Source organism: Harpia harpyja, chromosome 19 (assembly GCF_026419915.1).
Source record: "Harpia harpyja isolate bHarHar1 chromosome 19, bHarHar1 primary haplotype, whole genome shotgun sequence".
In the NCBI taxonomy this organism is placed as follows: Eukaryota; Metazoa; Chordata; class Aves; order Accipitriformes; family Accipitridae; genus Harpia; species Harpia harpyja.
The window spans coordinates 18,893,674-18,909,812 of record NC_068958.1 but is presented as its reverse complement, the minus strand read 5'-3'; the positions used below and the strand labels follow the sequence as shown (position 1 = coordinate 18,909,812).

Sequence of the window (16,139 nt, the reverse complement as noted above, 5' to 3'; positions counted from 1 at the left end):
TGGTGTGTTGCTTTCTTCCAGCACTGAAAGCAGAGTTTCTTGATCAGTGTTTCCGTGATGTAAAATTCTTTTTAAATCTGCAGAACAAAACAAAATGCTGCAGCGTTTGGTATGGCACACAAGAGCATCTTGGTGACACTGACCGGTTTCACAGTCAGATGCAAAACCAAGAACATTTATGACTAGTTCAGAGTAAATGATCTTGATCAAGTATTGACTTTAGTCAAGGGTGGATATTGCTAACACAAGCCAGCAGGATTATTTAAACATCAGTTTGCCGTGACGTTAAGGCTTACTTGCTGGTATATGCATTTCTAGGAAGGGACTGAAGTCTATGTTCATTTCAGATTGTGTTTAATCTTTTGGCTTGGTTGAGGGAAGAAATAGGCTATAAAAGATGGATTTAGGTAGCTTAGTTTTCTAAAAGACTGAGTTCTCTTTCCAAATACTAACATCTGCATATTGGGCTACGTTTCTGTGTCTGGAGAAATTCGTATATTCCCTTTAAGTTGCCCATTGCTTTGTTGTGTTTATGGGCAATGTTAGGAAAGCGACTTTCCCTGTTTTTCTTGCCGTTACCCTCCAGCATGAGCCCCGCAGTCCAAGAGAGCAGCTTCTTTCGCTCACCCTCTCCATTGCCACTGAGTGACCTTCACTGCCAGCACTGCTTGCTCAGGGCAATTGGACTATGACACTCAGCTTCTGCTTTTAATATGGGGCTTTAATTTGAAAAGCAGTCTGTTCAGCCAGCTGGGGATTAAAAAAAGCTAAAATGGAGATGGTGCTTCAAATTCTCCTTCTCTGCTTTGCAGCCTACTGGAATTCTTTCATTAGAGGGGAAAGGTTTATTTGTGCAATGGGTAAACATAACCGAATTGAAGCTGCTAGCTGAGTATTACTGGCATTGGCTGTGCTGTCCTTGACTTAGCAGAAATACAGCTCTGCAAGTAGAATAAAATCCTCAGCAGAATTGCATGCCAAATGTTAACAGTACTAATGAACCAAGAATACCCCACCACCCAAGAGAAGCCAGCCCTGCTACCTCCCACGTGGAGGAATGCAGCCCTTGGGTGTGCATGGAGTTTCAGGAGACCTATTGCCTCGCCCTTCACCAGAGGAGGAAAAGAAAAGGTCAGATCACAAAACCGTAGCAATGAGTGAGCAGTGCCATTCAGAAAAATGTGCTATAAATCGACTTAATTGTCCTTGACCGGTAATGAGCTGGGGGAGCTGTAAGAGTAGGAAAATGTCACAAGAATATGGACCGAGAGGGATTCTCCTGCTCCTAGAGCTTGGTCCCATCATGTCTCCTGCAATCACCAGTGCATCTGCAGCAGATGCCGCCTTCGGGAGGTCCACAGGAAACTGGTTTTGCACTGTGAGATGCACAGTGCATCCCAGTGCCCTGCGGCAAACATGGGAATGACCTGGGGGGAAAGGCCAGGCCGGACTCTGCTGTTCTGGGGAAAGAAGGGACGTTGCCAGTGTAATAAGAAGGAATTGCAGTAATTAATGGTGGAATTCCCCCACAGAAGTAGGGAAGGAAATGCCATTACCTGCACCCTCACTACAGTATTTTGTGATCCCATAGATCCCATAAATGTGTCTGAGATGCTTGCAAAAGCTTTTCCCTTCCCTTGGAGGGCTGAATGTTTGCTGCTACCCCAGACAACTTTTCAGGCTGACATCTGAGAAGGGCAAACCTCATATGCTCTGGCAATTGTACCATTATTATGTAGCTGAACTTTTTATTCAGTCCAAAGATATTTTGATTCACAAATGAGCAGGTAAAACAGAACATAAACCATTTTTTATTGCTTTTTTTATTGTTCAAGCCTGGATTCCCATGGAGTGTGTGGAAAGCAGCTAATGCTGATTCAATAAGACAGCGTCAGAAACGGAAATCTGTTCTCCTTGTGTAGTGCCGTGGGCTCCTCTGGGTTTTTTTATTTTTTTTTTTTATAACTGGGGAGAAGTGGTAGAAAAATGATGGCATTGGAAGAACGGGGTGTCCACAAATAATTTAGAGTACTGACATTAATTTGATTAAATGTAATTCAGTGCCATGTTAGATTAGCCTGCAGTGGTCTTCGTTATAAAAGAGCCTTTCTCTTCTCTGTGTGTCTGTGTGCAAGCAAATGGTTGATAAAAACGTAGAGCTGAGGCATTGGCTTGGTGTGTGAGCAGAGCTGAAGTGCAGCTCGGTGAGTGTCTGCCAGGCTGGGTCCGAGGACGGCCCTCCCAGCTGCCAAGGGATGGGATGCGCACAGAGCTGGGTCTCCTTCACCCTGCAAATCCCCAGGTTTTGGGTGCTGGCTGATACCTGCATGATCTTCATTTTTACCTGATACCTGCCCTGCTGGAGCATGGGGCATCTCCTGGTGTCCTCAGTGAATTGTAGCTCTGCTTTGCATGATCCACTTTGTAACTACCCAGCTTGGCTCGCAGATGTTGGTCCCCTGGGCAGCCGCCAGGCTTTTAGCATGCTCTGAGAATGTGTGTGCCCCAGAGCTTTTCTCTATTTTCATATAAAACTTGTTGTTTTTTAGTAGTCATCTGGGGAAAACTTAACTGACATATTCCAGTAGTGTTTTGCACCCAGTAATGGTCTACGAAGAACAGTGACCTATCAGAGATCCCACAGAAAAGGTTTTACTGCTTCTATGCTTGGTGAAACGAAGAGAAAACTTGGCATGATTGGAGCCGTTGGAGAATACTTTAGTATAGACCCAAGTAAGCTTCCATGTATAGATTGTGCCTGGGCAGGTAGGCTTGGTTCCAAGCTGAAGCAAGCTCTGTTCATCCAGGCAGAAGCTCTTGAGTGGTTGGTTCTGGGCTTGGTCTTCCCAAAGCCTGTGCTGCAAAGCTCTGCCCTGCAGCAGCGTTCGGTGACTGAGCTTGTAAACTGGTGTGTGTTGAGCTGCTGCGGGTGGAAGTAAATGCTGCTAGTACCTAGATGTGCTGGCAATCTACCCTTTAACGATTGCTCATCAGATTTGGGGATCTCTTTGGCCTGGTTCACGCTGGCTGGCAGATTTATTACTGAAATGGCTTTCATTTATTTTTATGACACAGGCAGGGAGTACATCAGCCAGGTTACATGATATTGTCTGCTGTTTATCACTGCTGCCAGCCTCATGGAAATGCATTTCTTCCTTGGTCCCCAGACTGATTTTGATGCCCTGGATGAACACCCTGTAAGAGTGGAATTGGACCCTTGTGTGAGGGTTTCTGCCAAGCGTCTGAGTGGGAATCGATTCATACAATGAAACGAAATTTTTTTGACAGCTCTCCAGTGGGTTTCAGATGCTACTTGGGTGGTTCACAAGGACTGTGCTTTGTCCACGATGGTGTGGTTCTTTGGGTTTTCTCTGGAAGGGAATGGTGAGAGCAGAGATGCAATGATCGGGGGTTTGAGAGCGTGTTTCAGGCGCTCACCCATGGCTCTGACGGGGGAAACCTGGCAGAGCTGCGCTGAAGCTCCCCAGGTGATGGAAACAGACTTCACGGAGAGCAGCAAGTTCGGAGTGGATTTTGAGGAGCAAAGTGGGTGGACCAGAACTGGCAATTTAGAAGATACTTACATTTGATTCATTAGTAGCTCCAGGCCCAATAAACATTAAAAAAGCCATTAAAGTAGCAGTTAATTTTTTTTTCTCTCAATAAAATTGCCTGAACTTGACAACCATGACCGATTCCCTCCGTTGCCATTGTCATGCTGCCAGTATGCATGGGGAAGAAAATTAAACAAAAATGAAGTGGCTGTGTGCTAATCTAGGATTTATTGTAGGTTTTTGTATATGAGCCCTTTCCACAGTCAATGCTCTGTGAAGAGCTAGGGCTTCGTTGTCGTGCCCTTAGCTAAACAAATACTTCTTTTCCCCTAGTTTCCACTGAACTATCTCAAACTGCAGGTACCATTAAGGGAGGGCACGAAACCCTGTGGATCACGAGGCCAATTACAAGTACATATTTGTGTGACCTAGTGCTGCTCCCCCAGCTTTGAAATTGGGGTGTGCAGGTCCCGGCTTTGGGGTCATCAGCCTGCTCTGAGATAAATAAGCCACTAGCGCAGGTTTGTTGGAGGGGCTGAGCAGCCGGGGATGGCTGACAGAGCTGTAGGTATTCAGCATTGCCTGTAATCAAGGCTCTATTTTGGGAGGTTTTAGCTTTTTTTTTTGTCTGTAAAAGGGGGTGATACTCTGTGCTGTCACCAGGGGTCTCAGGTGAAAAGCCCCCAAGCACAAATCATGCAGATATACAGACGGAACGCAATCTTGTTTCTAGGACAAGCTTATAAATTAGTCCATTAACGAGACATTAGCTGCGCTTGTCCTGTTGAACGAGATATATTAGCGGGGCTTTTTACTCCCAAGTGCAGATTCATACAGCCCCTTATGCAGTAAGGGGGTCAAGGCTGGCCAGGCTCTGCAGTGGGAGCAGGGCTTGGCTGGTGACTCCCAGCGCCCTGCTCGGATGGGTTTGAACACACAGCTCGGAGGGGCTGGATGAGGCCAAATGTGCAACCTCCAAGCCCTGCAGGGAAAGAAGGCGCTTCGTCATTAACTAATAGATTTGGGGACAGGGAGCTCATTGCTGGCTGCAGTGGCTTTGTCAGCTCCCAGATATACCTTCACTATAGCTCATCTTTCCGAATTTTGCTGCCTTCCCTTATCCTTGGGATGCTGGCTGAGGCTGCGGGGCTGTGAAGCCCAGTGGTGTTTTACAAGTCTGGCAGCAGGAGCACCCAGGAGCTCAGGCAGAGCCACGCAGGGCTCGCCAAATCGCCTTGCTGGGCATGTAATTGAGCCACTATCTTCTGGACTGCAAACCCTGAACTGCCCCTGCTTGCATTAAGTTCCTGAAAGCTGCAGCTGGCCGGTACCAAGATGACCAAAATGAGGTTTCTGGATCCTTCTTTTTCACCTGCAAAGGAGAAATTGAAGTGGTGTTGAGGCTAAGGAAGGTGCAACCTCTGTTTTCAGGACTTGCTGCGTATTATCTCTGTTTAGGCTGGGTCTGTGGTGAGCTGCATGCATCTCCATCTCCGCCATCCAGGCTTTTGGTTGCCAAAAGTAAAGCAATAGCAGTGGCAGCAAAATCCTTGACAAGATGCAATTGTCTTGAATGTACTGAGAAGAAAAAGAAAGAGCTTTGTATGCATTTATGTAAGAAAAAAATGGATGCTTTGGCTCATGCAGCTGAAGGCACTCTGCTATAGATGTTTGCAGAAGCCTTTGTAGTCTGGAAAAGCTGTGTTTGGGTTTTGCATCTGTTGCTTTTAATAGCAAACACATTCTGGTCCCAGTCTTCCCTGCAGTCCGTCGCCTGTCTAATACAGGGTTTAGTAACAGAGGCAGCACTTGTGTTAGTATGAGCTTAGTGAGACAGTCGGGATTCATTAAACTGCGTTGCTGGCTGGATAAGACTGCGCGTCCTATATGAAACTTTCTTTGCCTCAGGGCCTTTCCTTAGCTGGAAAGAGAGAATGGACCAAAGCCAGGCTCTGTGCAAGAAGCAGCATCTGAAAATTGGGTAGTTAAGTGCCTGCAGAGTGCCCTGCTGGAGGAGGATTGCTGGCAGATTTCAGCAGCTCTGATTTTGGCACGCTTGCCTTCGGGGTCACCTAACTAGCAGGAGGGGACGCTACCTTCCTACAGTGTAACCTCTGACTGTGCTTTTTTTTTTCCTTTTAATGAGAAATCTGGAGCCTTGCAGGCTGTTTAATTACAGTGCAAGATGTGAAGCATGACTAAAGCAGACCCTTTCTCTAAAAGCTTGTGTTTCTGCAGGCGGGTCGGCTGCACCAGCATCTTTTGGGGCTCCCTGGGGCAGCCCAGACAAGGATGCGGGTCACTGGCAGATCTATGCCCTCCTTTGGGGCAATGCGGAGGGCAGAAACGGGGTTCAGAGGTGCCCCTCTTGGTCGTGCGTATTTGTGCCTTTCCATGGAGGGAGCTCTGTTCAGCTCTGAGGAAGCTGAAGGCCAGGTTGGGGGATGAAAGCCCCTCCGGACTGTCTGGCAGCCAGTCTCTGCCAGTTTGGACCCAGGGAGTGGGATTCACCTTGCCCAATTTCAGATGTCTGCAGCCGGGCTGATCGTTCAGGCTCTTTGGATTGCCAGTGGGAGCGGAGGAGAGGACTCATCTGGGTGATGCATTTCACCCCGATGTATATGCACTTGCCCTGGAGAAATACTCCTTCCTTGACCAAACACACGTGTGTGCAGCTGAAGCTTAGGGGGGAGATTGTGCTCCTCAGTCCCTTGCAAAGAAAATTTCAGCCTCTGTTTCCTGGTGGATTTTTTTAAGGGATCATTCCAGCTCTTCTGGGAATAAAAAAATCACCAAAGATTTTATTTTTTTCTGCCAAGACTAACGTGTGCGCACGGTGCTGTACTAGGATCTGGATTAACGCAAGGATGTGTGTACTAGGAACAAACCACCTGCAGTGCAGGAAATGGTGAGAGCTAGTTCCCGATGGAAGCGAGGAGAAAACGGTGAGGTGTTGGGATGAACGGGGCTTTCGGATGTCCCCTGCTCCCCTGGCACGGATGAAAGCGAGAGCTCTGGCCCGGGTGCAGCCCTGAGCTGCGCTCGCTCCACAGCCCCACAGCTGGGAGAAGTGCACAAGGTAAAAAGCACTTGTCACAACGAATACAGTCTGAAATACGTCTTTGGAAGTATATTTGATTCTAATTGGCATTTCTGAGGCTGCTGCTGGAGGATCCTAGAGGACTGGGCTAAGAGCAGAGCGAGTCCCTGGGAGCTTTCCTCTGCTCTGCCTTGGACATCTGCTGAAATCCGTCCTCAGAGGACCCGGAGAGGGGCTGACCACGAGCCTGGGGTCAGGCTGCCAGGACTGCTCTGCAGCCTCCAGCAGGGCACTTGGGAGATGGCATCTTTTGACCTGGTTGCTGACCTGTGTCAGCACCAAAGGGGATCTTTATTTAGAAAAAAGCAACAAAAAAACCCAAGGAAAAAAAAACAAAAATGAGCAAACAAAAACCTCTATTGGGATCTTGTTTAAAAATCAAAACCAAACTCCCCCAAAAAACCCTCACAAATCCTCACAGCATTTTTTCTGAAATTTTGCAGTCCTGCATCAAGGCAATCTGCCTTTTGAGCAGCCCTTTGTAACGAAGAGGCTTTGTTTCCTCTCGGTGATGAATGCCTTGTTCCCTTTTCCTCCGTGAGCTGCCGGGTGTGGACATCTGCGGTCCCCTCCTCAGTACAGCAAAGACATGGCTCTCGCCTGGTTCGGGGACAGACCTAAGACCCTTCAGCAGCCCAGCATGAGCCAGTGGTGCGGAGGTCAGGAAGGATGGGGCTGGCGGTGAGAAGCGAGTGAGATGTGCCAGGAGAGGCAGGGAAGGACGAAAGCCGCAGCAGACCCCAGCTGGGTCTCCGTGGCTGGGAACCCTCCTTGCTTAGGGGGCTTTTTATGCTAAGTCATCAGTTGCTGATTGAGCAGAGAGGTGGTTTTGCAAGCACAGGAGCCCGAGCAGAGAGCAGGGCACTAACCAAACCTTTGGCAATTGATGCGCCGGAGGAGCGTGGCTCGGAGGCAGGTGGCGGCGGTGGCCCAGGCGGACCATTTCTGCCCCTTGGCTTTTGTCTGAACGGCATGTTAAATGCAAACAGGTTTAAAGTCTGGTTTAAACAGCTCATCTGTTCCACTGGCAAAGGTTAAAAGATCTCCAGTGTGTTTGCATTTAATTATCTATTTTAGTGGCAGATTATTTTTTTTCATAGGAGATGAAATCTGGATGGGTTTAAAGGACATTTCTCTAAGCGGAGGCTCATGCACAATAGACTGTAATGATTTATTTGGAGCTGCTATGCTTTGTCTATCCTTGTTAAGTACCCTGAGAATATGGGCTGACACTGAGGGAATTTAATGTGACACATAAAAATAAGGAGTGTTCGCGAAAGCTGCAGGCTTTACAGTATTTAACTAGCTTGTATCCTTGCTACACAGCAAGCAATTTTCCTTGAATTTGAGATGCCAAAAGTGGGAGAACACCTATTGCCTTTCTTTGGGCCTGGCACTGGCCATGTCAGCGTAGAACAGGCATCCTGGGAGAGCGTGAGCTGACAGCCCTGTGCTGCTAGTTTGGGAGCATGGCTGTGCTAGCCAGGCATTGCTGTGCTAAAGTGTATTAGCACAAAAAAGGCTCAACATTGGAAAATAAGCATGAGTAAAAATGTAAATAGGATCAGCAAGCTTGTTTAATTTTCATACGTGAAAATTACACATTGCCGTTGTCACAGCTCATTTGGCTGCAAACGATTCTTGCTGTCCTGGTTGGTGCGTGAAGGGTTTGCTGTGAGCCGTGCCCTTGCTAGCATCCTCCTCGAGCCCCCGTGCCTGCTGCAGCTCTGGCACCCAGCTCTTTACAGAGGAATTAAGCAGCAGAGCACCAAGATGGGCAGGTTGGGGGAGCAGAGCAGGCTGAGGTGTTGGGAACTGCAGGTTTTGGGGACCTGAGGTGTGACGTTAACCTGCTGCAGGGACTTTGGTGAGTCAGTCCCTTCCTGTGCTTCCTTTTGCTTCTCCCAAGCAGAGCAGTAATGCTTTGCTCTTCAGGCTTATAGGAGAAATCCCATCACTTGCTCTAGCCATCTTCTGTCCATTTAAAAAAGCCCTTTAAAAGACATCTCCCTCTAGGAGATGAATTCCTCGCACATATGCGGCCTCCCAAGGACCTTCTGGCAGCCCCTGTAGCAGAACTGTCGCATGCAAAAGTACTTGTGCCAGGTAAGGTGCATGTCAGGGGAGTTAAGCTACCTTTAATCCTTTCCCTCTTCCCCTGAGCTGAGCACACAATCTCCCGCTGTTACAGGAATGCATGTTAAATGTGGCTCTTTGGCTTAAAATTTGTGAGCAAGAAAGGGGAGGGATGTTTTCATTTTTTTTTGTGGGATGCTGCTGCTAACAAGCCAGAATGATCACTGCCTCTGTCAGTGGCAGCCTCTCCACTTCACTCACGTAGGGCGTTTGCTCTCAATGCAATGGAGCCTGCTGCTGCTTTTGCACCAAATGGGCACCCTTGGAGCCTTTAACTGACAAAAAGCCTTTTTTTTTTTTTTTTTTTAATTGTGCAATTGAGGGGTGCACAGAACAGTTTATATGACATAGTTACATCCTTGCACAGAGCTTTGCGTGTAGCATTACCACTCAGGTGAGACCCAGGGGTTTCACATGGCCTTGCTAGCAGGATGTGGGGTGCAATCCAAGAAAGGCAAGGCAGGTATCAGTGTGGACCCCTGCCCCTGCAGAGCTGCCGCCCACCCACGGTGCCGTCTCAAGCAGTGGCAGTCGCTCTTTCCAGCTGGCAGTGGGCAGTGACACTGCAGACCGGCGCTGTAACCTGCTGCTATAAACTGACCTTTTGGAAAACAGGGAGCAAACCACCCTAATAGGCTGCACGGTCTTTAGTCCTGACTCTTTCTGCTTTTTTAAACAACTCTTCGACAAATGCTTTCGTACTGCAGCTGTCTGCTCCAGATCTGCAGTCTTGGTCCCCCCATGGCCTGCCAGGAATTGAGGGCGTCGGGCATTCCTGCCTGCCAAGGGAGGATGGAGGCAGAGGAGCCTCGGTGCTGTGGGTGCTGATGGTCACAGAGTGTCTACAGTGCCCTGCGTCCCTGCCACATGCTGCTTTAACTTGCCCCTGTCATTTGCTAAATAATTGTTTCTCTGCAGTCTGGCCTCTGAGGGCAGCTCTCCCAGCGACTTGGGCATCTCTTATCTGTAGCGTTAATTCTCTGTTTCTCTGAACACTTATCTCTGCAGCGAGGGGAAGAGCAGCTCTCGGGGGCGGAGAGCCGTGTGGCATCCTACCCAGCAGTTATCACACCAGGCCATGGAAGTGGTGGGAGCGATGCTGCCTGGGCTTGGTGCTGTCGTAGGCCACGCACAAACCAAGCAAGTCGGGAGCAACGCGGATGCTGGCATTGCCGGGAGTGAGCCGGCCAGTGTTTGGCTGCAGGACTGGCATCTGGCTCCATGAAATGCACCCGGTGACTCTCATAAAGCTATCGCCAAAGGGAAGCTCTCCCCGTGGGCTGCCCTGGCGGCAAATAGGCCCGTGTGCTTGTCCGGGAGCACGTGAGAGTGGAAGGGGCAGTGGAAAGGGCTGTTCCTCCTCTCCTGCCCTTGCAGGAGGCAGCATCGTCCCCGCGGGGTCACGCTCAGGTGGGTTGGCTGCTCAGAGAGCAGCTCACCGCTTTCACATTTGGCTGTTGTATTTAAAGCAGGTAGTACTTAACAAAACATAAGTGCTGAAATACTGCAGAAAGTGTGGAGTGGGAAGGAATATAAAATATTTGCTGCCCTTTGAAGAGGATACTTGGCCGTCTGCCCCTTGTCTTTCCCTCCTGAAGTCCTGGCCGTTCAGCCCGCTGTTCCCGCAGCCTGCATGCCCCTGCAGCAGCATATTGCCCAACAGCCAATTTTAATTAGGTTTCTCTTATAAAACCAAAATGTGGAACAGCGAAGCGCTGTCAGCTCAGACCTTCAGCTGTGACTCTCCTGAGAGCAGAGGGAGGCAGGTCCAGGGAGGGGGGGGTCCGGGCTCGAGCCGAAGCCCTCGGTCAAACAGCAGCGTGGCTCTTCCAGCCATGGGGATATGTGCCTGGGCTTCCCGCTGAGCTCTCCCCAGGTACGAGGGGCAGGGAAGCAGGTTGTGATGGAGGCTCTTAAGAGGGGGGTAAAGTCAGTGTGCTCTGCATGCGTCCACTCGTGCTCTGCAGGGGGAAGGGTGGGCAGAAAATGGGCTTTAACAGAGCGGTGTGCGGCGATCAGAGCACCTCTGCCAGAGTGGGGTGGGCTGCCTCCTTGCCCCGGGGATGGAGGATAAATGTGACCTTCGCCAGGTTGCCTGCTCTTCTGGAAAGAAATTCAGATTTCTCTGTGGCTGTGGAGGGAGGCTGAGCAGAGCCGAGTGCCCCTTCTCAGGCACCACGCATGGAGGGGGGCTGAGCTTTACTTGGGCGTTGTTACGCAGTGCTTAGAGCATCTGTGCATCAAGCAGGAAGGTTGCTGTAAGCGATGGCCTGAAATCTAACGGCTGGAAGAGGATGCTGCAGAGCGGGCTGTGGGAGGGAGGGGATGGCAGTGCTCTGCCCCACCGATGCGATGTGTGCCACAGCCCCTTTCGTGTCAGCCCTCTCGGTGTCCGGGGTTGGTACGTGGGGCAAAGCTGTCATCCTTGGGAGCCTTCCTCCTCCTCCTCCTCCTCCTCCTGCTGTGGGGCCGTGCTGGGAGGTGAGGTCAGGAGGGTGCTGTAACGTGCATGATCTCTGCTCCTGCACCTGATGTGGCTTCTGTTGCCCTCTGCTCCCATGTCGCTCCTTCCTGTCCCCACAGGGCTGTAATGTCATGGAAGACCAGGACCTTCGGGACATCGGGATCAGCGACCCGCAGCACCGTCGGAAGCTCCTCCAGGCTGCTCGCTCCCTCCCGAAGGTCAGCACCAACACCCCTCACGTGAAGTAGGGACAGGGCGTTGACCAGCTCAGCTGTGAAAGCAGAGAAGACAAAAGCCAGTCCCTGTGACTCCAGCCACATCCTTGTGACCCACAGAGGGATCACAGGGGCTGAGGGAAGGGTTTTGGGAATAGCAGGGAGGAGGAATATATTGGTCCACCAGGCTATGTGGATGGGATGACACTGTGCTGGGGAGAGGGTGGCTGTCCCTCCTGCCAGTGCATTCCCTGTTTATACAGTGATTTTTTTTTACCTTAAAGCTGCTAGTGGACACGATACTGGCCTTCAAACTGATTTTAACTGATGCTGTATGCCTTGGGATCCCAGCCCCCTGGGGCTTTTAACCCCTTTCTTGTGCTTTTACAGTTGAAACCCCTGGGCTGTGATGGGAACAGCCAGCCTTCGGTTCCCGCATGGCTCGACTCTTTGGGGCTGCAGGATTACATTCAGTCCTTCCTCTCGAGTGGCTACAGCTCTATTGACACTGTGAAAAACCTTTGGGAGCTTGAAATAGTAAATGTGAGTATTGCCTTTCTCTTGCCACAGCAGTGACGTCCTGCCCACGTTCCCTCTGGGGCTGTGACTTGCAGGGAGTCATATTAAATGGGAACACTGCTGCTCAAAGAGGGGAATCTTTGCTTCATGCTGAGGGCAGGAAAGCCTACAGTGACCGTGATCTCTCCTGCAGGTGTTGAAAGTGAATCTGCTTGGCCATCGGAAGAGGATCATCGCCTCCCTGGCAGACAGACCGTACGAGGAGCCACCGGCAAAGCCGCCGCGCTTCTCGCAGCTGAGAGTGAGTCACTGTTTGTGTTCCCTGCCTGGCTGATATGTCTGTGTGGAGCGTGCTCGGCAGTGGCCAGGGTGCTTTCTTCTGCCCTGACTCTCCTTCACTTTCCTCCCTTTCTTTCAAAGAGCTAAACCTGGGTCTGTCAGGAATAATTGTCCCCTTTCTGATTAGCAGCTATCACCTCTGGGGGACTCAGATCTGTAGGGGATGTTTACTGAGAGCTCAGGTCCTGGATGGGCATCCAGGCTCAGAGAAGGAGGCACGTTCAGCCTTACTTTGCTGCTTTCATGCAGGGGATGTTCTGCCTAGCAAAATCAATAAAAAAGGGGAAAAAAAAACCCTTACAATGTCAATATTTAAGTTAAAACTCCTTTGAAGGTAAGTATTGAGAGTAATAAGCACAGAGAGTGATCTTTGAAAATTTCATTGCTCTTTAAAAGGAGAGGGTAAAACCTAAATGGCTTGTTTCTTATTAAAACAAATCGATTTGACCTGGAAGCTTGGGTTACTCCTGGTTCTCAGATACTTGGTGGTTTGAGAAGAAAGTTCTTGAAGCATTGAGGCAACTGCACATCTGGCTGTGCGGAGGAGGGAGTGTTTTGTGTTAAACAGTTCCCATGGATGCACCTTGGCTGCTGCCAGAGATGGTGCAGAGCCCAATACTCCCACTCTGAGCATGGTCAAGCAGAACTTGGGAAATGTAACAGCCAGGCTGGCTCTGACTTGGCCGGAGCACCTGGAGCACTTGGGCAGAGTAAAAACAAATTACACATTTGATGTTGTGCTGTACAAATTCTGCTATGGCTGGGCCCCACACCAGCAAACGTCAACATTTGTTTGGACAGACACGCTCTAGCTGAAGTGTTGGACAAGTTTACCAACTCTTAGCTTTCTTCTTTGCGGGTCAAACTCCCTCTTCCATGTGCAAAATGAAGCTGAAGTGTGCGAACAAGTCAGTGCTGGGAGAAATCTTAACGTGGCCAGTTGTATCCGTTCAGCTTTTCACCTTATCAGTTCCAGTGACCCAAAGAGCAAATACTCGCACAGGCATGACCCTGCTATTGAAATAAGCGTGAGAAGATAACATTCAGCCCTTGCAGGTCAAATTCTGGATGGCTGCCCCATGGGAAATGTCAGGCAGCTCTTTCGGATCAGGTGCCTCCATGCAAGGTGGGTGCCTGCACTGAACGGGTAGCAGGGCACTACTCCTGCCTCTGTGCTCTGCACGAAGGGGAATACTGAGCTGACTTCCTTCCCCTTGTTTCCTGGCCAGATTTAAGGCCGACTTCCCGCAGGCAGGAGTGCGACATGGCTCAGCTGGTGAGATGGGATGCAGCTGGGACCTGGTATTTTGATTGTGCCGGCTGGGAGTCAAATCTGTCTCCCTAGGCCGGCTGGGCTTCTCTAGAGCTCTTGCTCTCGCTGCCAAATAGCACTCAACATGATTTGCGGAGGTTGATTTTTTGCTGTGGGAGTGGGAGCCTTTGGATGTCAGGCCCTTCGTTATCGGGGTTGGCTGGGAGGGGAGCTGTCACGTTCACCGTTCTTCCTGAAAACTGACATTTGAGAGCTGAGTTTGGCAAAACCTGTTGAACTTGGAGCTAACCTGTGAGCTCGGGAGCGGGGCGGCATGCCACGGAGGGCAAGTGTCTCATGCTGCTTCTTCCCAGTGTTTGCAGATCAGCTTCCTGGAGCAGGAATTGGGAGTGATTGGAGTTTCCCCATCCCAAACATCTGGTCCTTGCCCTGCTGCAGAGCTCTTCCCTGTTGCCTTGGATTCCCAAGGCTTTTCAACCAAAACAGTCTTATCTGAAGCGAGTTGGGCTGCTGTGCCCTGCTTTGCTCACACTGGATTCGTTAGGAACTGTGGTTCGGGTGCAAAAAGAGAAGGTTCACACTGGTACTGTACCTGAAGAGTGTGCTCGGGAGCCGGGAGGGGGCCACGTACAAACCCCACACCTTTGCCCTGCTGCTCAACCACCCCCTTTTCAGACAACAAAAACCCGGACGGGCAGCAGCCAGCTGAGGATCTGCACTTCTCTGAAATGTCCTCTTGAGATCGATGAGACTAAAGGCGGGATTGTTGGCGGGGGGAGAGGAGTCCTTTGGTGCGGCATCAACTGATTGATATGCTGGACGGGGAGGCTGTGTAAGAGAATGGGCCATTTGCAGCATTTCCTGGTGCCACAGCTGGTGCGATCCAGCGCCTGGCTCCGGCGTGGGGAGCGGAAGGACGTCAATGGCAAATTAAGCAAGTCCGTTGAATAGGACTAATGCGTGTTGCAGCTGTGAGCTTCCTGCATTGTCTGCTGGGCCGCTTGGCACGTACAGGCAGTGAATCTTGCCTGCAGTAAGAGCCAGGCTGTCAGGCATCTGGGCTGATCTCTCGCTGGGCTCCCAGGGCTTTTCTCCTGGGGTGGCTGATCATCAGCGGCTTTGAGTGCTTTGCTTAGTGCTTTAGTGGGGTCTGCTCCTCTATAAACACCCTGCCCGCAGCTCAGCATGTCTCCGGCCCTCCTGGGATGAGCTCACAGGGGGCAGAGGCATGCTCAGCAGAAAGGGCTGTATACCTGCCTGAAACCATCCTGGAGCAAATCAGGGGTATCGTGCAGAAAATAAATGGTGTGATTGATGACTCTGAGGCAGGAGCCCATTAACTCTGCTCGTTGCACCTTTTGTGTTGGACACTGTAAAGGGGAGCGAGGGGTGGGCACGTCTGCAGCACAGGCTGACCAGGACGGTTCGTGGTGTCTGCTTGTTTCAGTGCCAGGACTTGATGTCCCAGACATCCTCGCCCCTGAGCCAGAACGACTCCTGCACGGGCAGATCTGCCGATCTCCTGCTGCCCTCCGGGGACACTGGGAAGAGGCAACATGACCGTGGCACCGAGGTTGCTCCCTACTCCAGAGCTGAGCGCTACAAAGCACAGGTCAGTGGGTGCTTTTGTGTGTCCTGGGGGCCCCGCTGCACAGCTTAGTGCAGGCTCCCCCCTCTCTGGAGCCAGCGAGGAGTTAGGGCGATGCATGGAGAGCCAGGGAGCTGGTCAGGCGCAGCTTTCCACGCTGTTGCTGGCTCAAGCATTAGAGCCAGCAGCTCATTTATGCCTCAGTCTCACCTTGAAAGTGGGTGACTCGCAATTCCATGAGTGCTGGCACCCTCACCTGCAGCGCGCTGCCTCCTCCCAGCCCCTGTGGGATTTTGGCCGTTGCGAACCTCAATTGTGTCAACCCGAAGAGCCCTCCTGGGATCCGTGTTTTAATCCGTATTGGCCCTGTTGTGGCGTCACATCCATGTTTCTTCCCTTCCAGGAGGACCGTCGGGAGTCAAAGCTGACCCTGCGCCCCCCCAGCCTGGCTGCCCCGTACGCCCCAGTCCAAAACTGGCAGCACCAGCCAGAGAAGCTCATCTTCGAGTCCTGCGGGTACGAGGCCAACGTAAGTGGCTTTTGGCTTGTGGGGGTGGCAAGGATGAGGAGGCTCTGGGGTCAGGTTGTTGTGTGTGGGGTTGTCACACTTCCTGCCCTTCCCTGGGTGACCTGTCCCTCCCCAGCCATGGCTGCTGGCGGCTCGCGGGGCCGTGGCATTGCCTTGGGTTTGCCAGGGTTTCCTGCGTGAAGCCTTTACCATCTCTCCCTCTTCCAAACAGTACTTGGGCTCCATGTTGATCAAAGACCTTCGAGGGACAGAGTCTACGCAGGATGCCTGTGCCAAGATGAGGGTACGGAGGCCACGGGGACAGGGGAGGTTTGCTCACAGCCTGTGGTGGATGATGTGGAGAAGGGAATGGGGAGATCTCTGTGAAGCTGTGGTTCCCCAAACCCTGCAGGCTGCCGTTGTGCAGAGCAGGGGCCCAGGCT

The 16,139-nt window shown here is 51.1% G+C and overlaps 1 protein-coding gene across 9 annotated transcripts in view; it reads left to right on the top strand.

The window, feature by feature from the left end:
• The window catches only part of ANKS1A (ankyrin repeat and sterile alpha motif domain containing 1A), a 112,006-nt gene that overhangs the window by 86,513 nt on the left and 9,354 nt on the right, over positions 1-16,139 (top strand). For all 9 annotated transcript variants that reach the window (XM_052814299.1, XM_052814302.1, XM_052814298.1 and 6 more), the window contains 6 exons: positions 11,374-11,472; positions 11,860-12,012; positions 12,182-12,289; positions 15,048-15,212; positions 15,592-15,717; positions 15,929-16,000. In XM_052814299.1, coding sequence (XP_052670259.1) covers positions 11,374-11,472; positions 11,860-12,012; positions 12,182-12,289; positions 15,048-15,212; positions 15,592-15,717; positions 15,929-16,000 — 723 coding nt within the window. The remainder of the gene's footprint in view (positions 1-11,373; positions 11,473-11,859; positions 12,013-12,181; positions 12,290-15,047; positions 15,213-15,591; positions 15,718-15,928; positions 16,001-16,139) is intronic.